General features: G+C 37.5%; 1 protein-coding gene across 1 annotated transcript; it reads right to left on the bottom strand.

Moving 5' to 3' along the window:
- Window positions 1–6,452: 6,452 nt before the first annotated feature.
- On the bottom strand, window positions 6,453–9,386 carry LOC149028167 (endo-1,4-beta-xylanase 5-like). Its single transcript, XM_089147768.1, has 6 exons — window positions 9,326–9,386; window positions 8,532–8,578; window positions 8,207–8,429; window positions 7,954–8,117; window positions 7,781–7,879; window positions 6,453–7,580 (listed from the first exon to the last, which is right to left on the bottom strand). The coding sequence occupies exons 1-6, from the start codon at window positions 9,384–9,386 to the stop codon at window positions 6,453–6,455; spliced, it is 1,722 nt and encodes a 573-aa protein (XP_089003894.1).
- Between the last annotated feature and the right edge of the window lie 1,482 nt (window positions 9,387–10,868).

The following is a 10,868-nucleotide window of genomic DNA, read 5'->3' as shown; positions in this document are numbered from 1 at the left end:
GGTTGACCGAGTGGATCAATCACCCCTACCCAATTTTCGGGCAAATTCGGAATTTCGGATTTAAAAACATATTTATGTTTCTCTAATCGACAAACACATCATTTATTCAAAAGAGAAGCCGAGAACTTGGGAGAGAAGGAGAGCTCGTGATTTTGAAGCTTCTTCACTCATTGGGTGGTGCCAAAGTGTGAGAAAGAAAGGAAATCGTGCGATAAGGTAAAGAAACTCAAAAACTCCTTCACAACTTCTCTTTTGAATGTAATTATGATGAAATCTTTGCCCTGTTGTGGTGATTATTATTGTTGGATTACATTAAAATAATGCTTCCTATTATCCCACTAATGCTTCCCAATCTTTGTGAGAGTTGGTCCATGCAATCCTGTAAATTTGAAATTGATTCAAATCTCTCAAAGACGCCTGCGGGTGACACTAAAAACCTAAATTGGGGGTTTTTGTTTGAGAATCAATTGTGGTGTTTGAAAAGTAGTTTAGGGAACTTAAAACCTCAAATTAAAGACCTCAAAGTCCGGTAACAAGTTGATTTCAAATTGGGGACGAAATCAAGCTTTCTGGCCGGAGCCCTATACTAGGTGATCAACCAGGACTGGTCGACCAGCCCTGTGTGGCCCAACCCCCCGCTCCCTGTTCGAGTGTGTGTTTTACCCCCTTTGATTCTGGATGATTCCTGATTATTGCTCATTTAATTTCTTATATTTTCAGGGTTATTTTAGGTCAATTGTACACTCTTTTTTGTGTATTACTTTGGGATTTTGATATTTATATAAACTTGAAAGGTGATGAATATAATTAACCATATCTTGTATGAATGATGAGTTATTTAAATCTTCAATATTTTGATATCTTGTAATCTTTTATAAAATTGTGTGATTTTGCGCGAATGAAAAATAATGTTAGTTTATACTTGTTTCTATTTCAAATTTCATGAATTGTTATATGAGAATGGTATGAATGTGTGGGCTTGACTTTGGGACTATGTCTTCTTATACTTGTATACCAATTAGGGTTATAGATTCTCCCATTACCTTAATGACCTTATATATATATGCACTTAGACTTAAGTACATGAATGCCAAGTGTCTAGAAATATTTGTCTAGATAACCCCATGAGTAGTGCTATCCTTCCGGTAGGGGTATTGTAGCCGTATAACCCGTGATGTCGATGGCTGAGTCCTGTGAATATTAAGCAGGCCCATTGCCATTATGAAATGGTATAGTTGCATATGTATAGAGTTTGAGTTCGTGTCACTTTCAGTGCGATGTTCAATTTTCGCAGGGAAAGCCTGAGAGCATCCTCCTATATATGTGTTGTTATTAAAACTTAAAGGGGGGGGGGTGAATAGATTGCAACTAGTGGACTTGCCTAATTTTTCGGTTTAATTGCAAATACAAAGTAAATTGTGTATTTCAATGATAATTAAGTAATGCAATCAATTTACAAGACAAGTATTTGTAGTGGTTCGACTTTACAAGTCTATGTCAATTCCTCTCTTGGCCTCAAGAGAGTATTCTACTAATGATTTTCTTTCAATATAATGGGTAGAGATCAAATCCTTCACAATCTATATTTACTAGGGCAAGAGCACCATTTACAATATTTGTTCTAAGTAGGGCAAGAGCACCATCTACCAATTATAATCAACCTAGACTATAATTGAACAAACAATACAATTAGAAGAAGTGAATGGTATTACCTAACAAGGGAAGTGACACTTTACCCCTTGTGTGAATGTAATGCAATGATGAATGAATGCTTAAGATATGAGATGCACCACTAATGAAGTCCCAATGACCTTCAATAACTCAAAGCTTGACAACTTTGGAATGTCCTTCAAAGTTGGATGGAGTTGAAAGGTATACAAGTGATCAATGCTAGTTCACCAAATTGAGAGCTTTGAGAGTTGTGGTAGTAACTACTCAATAGGAAAGGTAGAGACTCTCAATTGAGGGTGGTTGGGCTTATAAAAAAGGTATTCAATTGCTTGGCCCAACCTCCTAACGGATAGAAAATTTCAGTAAAATTTTAGTCTAGACGGAGCTCTGTTTCAATTTGGATCCTTTAAAATATAGCCGTTGGGCTTATATCAGTGCCAGATGGTCGTCCGTTTGCAGCATAGAGTCCCAATCAAGTTGGGAACTTGGACTTGATTGGGTTTTTGGTGTTTCTAACCAACCCTAAATATTCTCATAATATGTCCTCGGTCAGTCTAGTGACATGATATTCTCATAATTTAATACAATTATATGTGAGTGCATATGGGGGTGTCTTAAGTCCTAAATTCATCTTAGTCTTGATCTTGACTTGATCTTCGCATATTTTTGTGCTTTGAACTTGATATTCATCTTGACTTTGATTCTTTGTCCAAGATTGCTTGATCTTGAGCATCCAGTGAGTTCAATGAGTTGGAATCGGTCCACTTTAGTAATGAGATAGACAATCACAACTTAATGTAGACCTTAGTAATTTGTGTTTGTTATCATCAAAACTAATGGAGGCTGATGTAGCAATGCTGACATGGCCTTTCCCAACAATCTGCCCCTTTTGATGATGACAAACATGCAAGTGATGGAAAGTATGAATGATCAACATAGTAGGAGAGTGAGTGGTCTATATCCCCTACCATGGATTGATGTGACTTGACCCAACCACCGGGAGAACCCAATTAGACGTCTCTTGTTGAGGGTGAATGATTGAGACCGCCCAAAGGAGGACTGACAGATAGCTTAATGTGTGTCTACCATAGAGACCTCATGATAAAGGTAGAAACATAACATCATATTCATTTATTCGTCATATCATCGTTATTAGTCTTATATGTGTGATGTGGGAATTATATGGATGAATGCTTGATATGTTGTTACTCATTGAGTTTTGTTGAATTCATTTATTTTATATGTATGTTCTATTAGTTACTCCGTTATGAGGATTCCATTCAAATGAAGGATCCATCGTCGACAGAATTTTTTGAGGGAGTGACTTGCGAGGAGGTAGACTCGCATGGCCTTCGTATCTGTGCCAGGACTGCTCCTACAGATCTGGGTATTAGTGAAGAGTCGGTGACAACTTTGGTCGATAGCTTTGTATTTTATTTTCATTCTTAAACCTTAGGAGATGGGCGATGTCGCCTTCCATTAAAGTAACTAGAATTTTCCACTACAAACAAATTAACAATTCTTTCTTCTAAACTCTGATGTCCAGTTTGATTACATTTGGATTATGTTTTCACTTTAGTTGAGGGATGATTGTAACCTCTTCGATAATTCAGTTTATAACTTTAAATATTCATCTTGATTTATTCTTGTCCTTTAATTTTGTTATGTCATATGGTTGTATGGATTTATCACTAAACCTTAGTCTTGTAGTATTTCACCCCTATGGGCATTTGGGTATGACCGGATCCGACTGGGTGGGGCCTCCGCCACTATACAATAGGAGTTCTTATCTTATTAGCTTTTAGAGATAGGGTCCCACTTGATTGTGTGGTGGAGAAGGTGATACTATGACAAGGGAAAAGGTGATACTATGTACCTTATCACTGCAACATTCTCAAACGCCTGCTTACTCCAAGTTTTATGAGTTTAGGAGCATGACTTGATTTTGTGGTGCAATTTGAACATTTTGATCCTTGTGGTTGGGAGACCATCCCAATTGTATTTGGTGATTAGATTTGATTGTGTTTCCCACTTGGTCTCGTATTTGAAGCTTGGCCTCCTTCATTGTTTTATCACTAGTGAAATTTCTTTGGGGTGTGATCTGAACCGATCATAGCTTGTCGATGGACCTTGGTTCCCGAATAGGTCTTATAAGCTCATTGTCGCAATCAACACCTTATCTATGCTTTCAAGAATTATGTTATTTTCCCTTCTCTTATTTGACCACGGAAACGTAAAGACCTATGAAGTTTAATTCCTTTAGGTTGCATCGTTTTATGGCATCCTGAAAGTTGAAAGTCTTGCATAGATGATTGTCTTCTTCTTCAACCCCTTTGTTTTCTTCTGCCTTTAAGATTTCATTGAAGTTCCCCGCTAGTAACCAAGGTTTAGTTACATTCTACCTTAACTACGTCGAGTCTCTCCATACAATGTGCCTTCTATCAACTTATGAATCCCCAGAGATATGGCAATACTAATTAAGATATATAAGAGAAGTATTAGTAGATATTTGCAAGTTAATGATATTTGGGGATTTTATAAGAAATAATGGAATTATCATTTTTCCGAAGTATTGAAATACCCCTGATTGACCATTTGGTTCCAAGATGGATGCTTTGAAAGCCCCGGCTTCAATTTTAACCTGTTGATCTCAGCTGTTGGCTATTTTTGTTTTAAGAAGAGCCATTGGACAAGGCTTTGTTGATATGCACAATTGGTGTAGGTATTGCAGACCATGATAATTCCAATATAACAAACTCATGGCACCAGAGAGGCTTTGGGCTTGTCTTAGGAATGGACAAAGAGGAGCCCTGACTTGCACTTTCTCATCAATCTTGAGTTTTTAAAACTCTACATTAACGTGGGAAGGGGTTTCAAATTTTGTTTTGTGTTCCTGCCTTCCTTTGATTCTGAGGGGGATAATTATTTTTATATGTATTGGAAAGGAGAGCTTGAAGATTCTCTTTTTTATTTTATTTTATTTAAATTTTTTTTATAAAGAAAACTATATTACTAAGAAAGACAATTATATAATTTAGTTAGATCCACTACATTACAATCATTCTTAATTTTTATCGATGATCTATGTGCCAAAGAAGTGAACCATAATTGGAGATCGTGGGCTCTTGAAACTATTGATATCTATATGGTTAATACAAGAAGCTAAGTTTGCAAAAAAGGGAACATGAGCAATCCACCATTGTGTGTTCTTCGGATTTCGAACTAGATCAGTCATTTCTTGTAAATTGAACCATATGCAAGTAAGCTTGACTAGGAGGGAATTGTTGGCTTAATCTATTCTGTTCCGAAGTCCAACTATTACAACCTCCACGATATCCCTATTTCCTAAGCCTCGTGTGCTGATATACTGAATTTAGTCTTCTCAAAATGGATCCAAACTCCATCCTGCATAATTTAGTTGTGCATTATATACCATTGCACATTATAAAATGGGTGATTGAAACAAGTTCATGAAATGCATACTTTGGCAAAAACATGTGGGTCTTTTCAGAACATCTATTGTACCAGTTTGGGTTGAGAAAGGCTCAACGGTCCTTAGAATGGGGTTTATGGTACCACTCTAGACAAAGATATAGTATAAAACTTTTAAGGGATTGGGTGTTTGTTTATTAAAATCTTTCTGGTTTCATTTTTAATTGCCACAAATAATAACATGTGATTATAAACACAGAAATCAATCACTATTTGAAAATTTTATCAATGGTAGAGAGTGATGGGAAAGAGGTGCATAGGTATAGAATGGACTATTGTCCTTCAATTTGCAGACCTAATGGGCTTGCAACCCAAATTCTCTTGGTTCAATCACGTGAAATGAAAGTATGCCAATATAATTATGGGGGGGGGGTGTTGGTTGTTTTTGTTTTAATTTTTTGGGGGGGGGGGCCCCCCTTGTTTGGGCCCCCCCCCCCCCCCCTTTTGTGTCTCCCCCTAAGAAAATTAAGGAAATATAAATTATGAGTAGGAATATCCTCCCATGGAAGGTTACTGTATGAGGTTACTACTTGTGCCACAGTGCCATCTTTCTTCCGCACTTCATAATTATGAGGTTCCTGGATTTGGTTGAAATTCTTTTGGGCACTATTATGTTATATCTATGGATTGAGCGAAAACTATGTTTCCCTTCCGTTGCCTATTTTCCTTGCCACCATTTTCCTAGTAGGAGAGGATGTTGTGAATGCTACTTCATATCCATGACCCCCTTTATTGATTGAACTCTTGGGTTGAAATGTGTAGTATTGGAAAAGTATCTTGCTTTAAACGTTTGGACCTACAGTATGCTTTAGAATTTGTTTCCTATCATTGTTTCAGGAGAAGTGCTAAATTGACAGATTTTTATTTGCAACAGCCTTGCTGCCTGCAGCTAAAGGTTGAGATTATGCCATGTCTACAAGAAAGCATCCAACGGCATTAAATTAAATAACTAGGGTATAGATGTAAATAATTTTTTTTTTTTTACATTTTAAATATTTTTATTTACAAAAAAGTGTTCACTCTTTTGTAAATTTGCAAAAACAAATCCCTAAATCTACCCGACAACAACAATCAACAATTCTCTATTCAAGAAAGAATAACAGCCCATTTGCTTCTCCGTCCAACTCCATAGCTCTCACCAAGATTAAAAAGAAAGTCTGGTTGTGGATTGTGAGTTGAAATCAAGAATTTGAGAGATTCCAGATTAATTCTCAAAACCCCCTTCTAACGACACCTTGTTTAAAATTTATTTTCGTCTTCAGACAAATGGTTTACGTTACAAGAAATTCTCAACCGTTGACAAACTGGAGCAATGTCTCCTGTGAGTCTTCCGTTGTGACTTGCAAGTTCTGAGTTAAGGTGGAATTCATAGATGGGTGAGTGATTGTTACATCGTAGTCTCCATGAGAGAGTGAAATCTCAAAAGAGCCATCGCTGTCTGTTAAGCCAACAAGACTTCTGTGACTCCATTCATTGATAAGCTTGTCTACCACGTCGCCTGTTGGGAGGTTCTTGAAATTGTTATCAGTGAGGCACATCCGGTAACAGCCCTGAGGATGCCATGCCGCCCACATAACGATTCCCTTAATGGCTGGATGAGCGTGAGCCTCTCTCAGAATCTGTTCCAAGTACTGTGCCTGATTAGGCATACTTGCAACATCGAGCTCTGTGATCCAGATGGGAAGCTTTGTTGCTGCTAGAGTATCAATGCAGGATCTCATGTAAGGAATGTTGGGTGTTTGACTGAAATGCGATTCAAGCCCAATTGCCATGTTCCCAGGGTTTGCAGATTGAATCTCCCTCAGCTTCTGAAGGTACATGGCTGGTGTGGCCTTTGGATCACGGTTATCCTCTATCGTGTTGTAGTCGTTCATGAACAATGTTGTGGCACCATCAAGTTGGCGTGCTCTCTTGTGGAAATCAGCACTTGCAGCTTTCCCAAGCTTGTTTTCAAAGAATGAGAAGTGCAAGTTCTCATTAACGACATCCCATGCAATAAGCTGCCCCTTATATCTTGACACAACGGAATTGATCCTATTTGCTGCTGCCTGCCTGATTTGATCGGGGGAGAGCGACGTGAGCCAGCTTGGTTGTTGCTGTGGATCATCCCAGAAAATATTGTGACCTCGGACTTGAATGCCAAGACGTTTGGCAACACGAAGCATGGCATCAGGGACAGAATAGTCTTCTTTTCCGCGAGATTTCTCAGTGCTGTACCACTTCATCTCGTTCTCAAAGGTGGTGACAGTAAACCTGGAACCAAACCACCTTCTATACGCAGGGTTGACGAGGATTTCCTTGGTCATGGCATTGCCAAAGGGGAAGCTTGGTTTCTTCTGCTGTATGGACACTTTTGCACCTGAAAATGTTTTCCCTTTGGCATCTACTGCTTGGAATCTCACCTTTCTCATACGAACCTGCATGAATTATATTATATCCATCTGTATATATATATATTGTTGTCTCTGAAGGAAATAAATACATAGGAATAGTTTTGTTTAAGGTGTTTTCGTTGTCTACTATTTTGATGATCTTCAATGTTAGGAAGTCACTTATTGTAGTTATTGACTGCTGGTCCATGATTCAGTTATTGACAGTAGTTATATATATTCCTAACCTTCTCAATGCTTTGATCTTGGTGAGCCCTCCATTGCTCCAAGGTGAATGGTTGTAACGAGACGCTGTCGACCCATATCTCTACTGTTGTGTTCTTGGTCTGTTATGGTGAATTATTAATAACTGAATACACACACATACAAGTAGCTAGGGAGGAAATAAGAAGGAAGATACCTCAAAATACAGTTCAACTGGCCCAGATGAGTTCACAGTGAGACCCCCCTTAAGCATGGACCAGCAGCCTGACTCAGCGATTACTGCACCTGCATGTATAAACGCGTCACTTGTTTTGAAAACGGCAGTCATTGGTACTTTCCCTTCAACCACCTGCACCCACGCTGTAAGAGAAGACAGATTAATATGAGACGTTTAGATTAGGATCCATATATGAATTAAGTAAATTCTTGGTGAATTAATAATGAAGTACCAGAGAAGGTGTAAAGCATGTCCTTAACCAGGTAAAGCTTTTGGGAGAAGCTATCACAGGGCTTGCTTCTACTATGTGCAACCATGAAGTTGTTGCCTCTATCTGATGATCGATTCTCTATCTTTGCTTGCCCAAATGCGTGCCATCCAGACAAGCCATGGTTCAATTCCGGGTTAATGATAATACCTCCTCCATATTGGGGTTTCAGAGGTTCTTCCAAGCACTAATGGAAATAAAAAAAACATTTATGAGTTATGTCATCCATTTTGTAAGATACCAATGATTTGATATTTAAGCCATTGACAAATATGTAGAAAAAGCATGCCTCAATAGTAGCTGAATAATCATAGGGCAAGGATTCCACTGCTGTCCCTGCAATCACACGATCAAATATCAATTTCTTGAACTTAGAGAACAAATTTGCCAAAAAAATGGGAGAAATGGTTTATTAATTTTTATGCATGAAATTTGAGAATTAAGATCTTCTAACGTCTTACATTGAAATCTCCTCTACCATACATTTATGAGCAAGACCCACACCTTTGAACATTAACAAGGTAGATCTCTCCTGAATATATGGAACTTGGAATTCAAGGTACGGTGAATCCGACTCGAAACTCACTACATTTAATATCCAACATACAAATTGCATTTTAAGGACCTTCAAAAAAGCCAATCTTGATTAAAGGGATGTCAAAAGTTGGGCTGCACTGGTAGGTCAAATAATAGATGAAACCTAGATCAAGTATGATAAACTTTTAGTATCAACCAACATTAGTAATAGGGAGTTCTGGTATATGAGTAATTGAATGGTCTCACAATTATGATCAATCAAATAATAAGATCAATATTTTGTACATTACATGTACCTGTTTATGATCCGTTTAGGGACCAATGGAGTCAATTAAGTCAACTCCTTTAACAACCTTAAGTCTGATTGGGTAAATAAGAAATGCATTCGGATCATTTCCTTGTACAAGAATGTCCTAGGCACTTCACTGTGATCTCACAACATGCCAGGATTCACATATAGAGTATTAAACGTCATCGCATGTACAAGAACCTAGTATTTATTGTTAAATCAATCTATACAAAAAATTACAGAAATTAATAACAAACCTGCTAATAGAATACAACAGAGGAGAAGCAGATGATTCATTCCAACAACGACAGCCGCCATTGAGAATTGCAAACAATTAGGAATCTAGACGATGAATCCAAATTTTAACCCTGAAGCATTGAAGCTTGAAAACTATTGCATAAAGAACAAGAATCGCATTCACCTAAAAAAGAGCAAAAAAGAAAGACAAGAACTGCAGCAGATAACACAAATAAGAATTATTAGAATGATCTTGGAAGAAGGAAAAAAAAAGGAAAGAGTGCCCATACATGGTGAGTTAATAATTAACGCAAGTATAAATGGCAATGCTGGGTTTAATTGCTCCAGTACAGCTTTGTTGGAGCCTGTAATATATTAATATTGCTAATTTTGGTATGCAATAAGTTCTTTGTAATCCTCCTTTCATTGAGATAGCTTTGTAAATTTTGGTATGTAATATTGCTAATTTTAGGTCTATTTGGCTACATGAATTCAATTTCAAATCTTTGTATTCATAAATGGAAAATTGATACTCGTTTGGTTGTGTGAATCCCCTGGATTCATGAAATTTAAAGATTTACCTTTTTATACTGAAAACATGAATATGTAGATTTATGGGGTGAAATCCAAAAGATTTCACCTTTACTATAAAAGCGCTAAACATTTGCACATTCACAAAATCGGGATGAATTTACAGATTTCATTCAACATATTCAAGTTAACCAAACAGTTAAATTTATGAACCATGACTACATAGATTTAAAATCTCTTGACTCAAGTAACCGAACAGACCCTTAGAAAATTACATGGACAGGTCGGCACCGAAGCCTTGCATCCATTTAAGAGGGTATTTCTTACTCTTTGGAATTTTATTAAGTAAGGTCTCTAATTCCGAGGGATTTAGGATTGCTATTGAATATTCTTTTCCCAATTTAAAAGGATACGGGACTAACTTCTTTTTTTCACTCTAGTCTAGTGGAACGGAGTGATGTACACCCATTGATGTTGTAGATTGAACCCTTTTTTAGACCCCCTCTGAGTGAAGCTGCATATGCGTACCCATTTGGAATAGTGTTACAATATCACCCACCTTCGCCACTATAGAATAGGAGTTCTTATCTGGTTAGCTTTTAGAGGTAGTGTCACACTTGGTTGTGTGGTGGAGAAGGTGATACCTCAGTAACTTATCACTGCAACATTCTCCAACACCTGCTTACTCCAGGTTTTATTAGTTTAGGAGCATGACTTGATTTTGTGGTGCAATTTGAACATTTTGATCCTTGTGGTTGGAGACCATCCCAATTGTAATTGGTGATTAGATTTGAGTGTATTTCCCACTTGGTCTCATATTTGAAGCTTGGCCTCCTTCCTCGTTTTATCACTAGTGAAATTTCCATTGGGGTTTGATCTGAACCGATCATAGCTTGTCGATGGACCTTGGTTCCCCGAATAGGTTCTTATAAGCTCATTGTCGCAATCAACCCCTTATCTATGCTTTCAAGAATTAGGTTATTTTCCCTTCAGCCCCTTTGTTTTTCTTCTGTCTATAAGATTTCATTGAAG

The sequence above is a fragment of the Hakea prostrata genome, chromosome 1 (assembly GCF_041222555.1).
Source record: "Hakea prostrata isolate BN-2017 chromosome 1, UWA_Hpros_2, whole genome shotgun sequence".
Taxonomy (NCBI): Eukaryota; Viridiplantae; Streptophyta; class Magnoliopsida; order Proteales; family Proteaceae; genus Hakea; species Hakea prostrata.
The sequence above is the reverse complement of the archived record's forward strand: the minus strand, read 5'-3'. Positions and strand labels throughout refer to the sequence as shown.

Excerpts from the sequence above, each read along its gene's own strand:
- LOC149028167 (XM_089147768.1), bottom strand. The coding sequence starts at position 9,386 with ATGGCGGCTGTCGTTGTTGGAATGAATCATCTGCTTCTCCTCTGTTGT. Across the intron at positions 8,430-8,531 it reads ATTATTCAGCTACTATTGAG|TGCTTGGAAGAACCTCTGAA; the intron begins GCATGCTTTTTC and ends TATTTCCATTAG. Across the intron at positions 7,581-7,780 it reads AAGATCAAAGCATTGAGAAG|GTTCGTATGAGAAAGGTGAG; the intron begins GTTAGGAATATA and ends TAATTCATGCAG.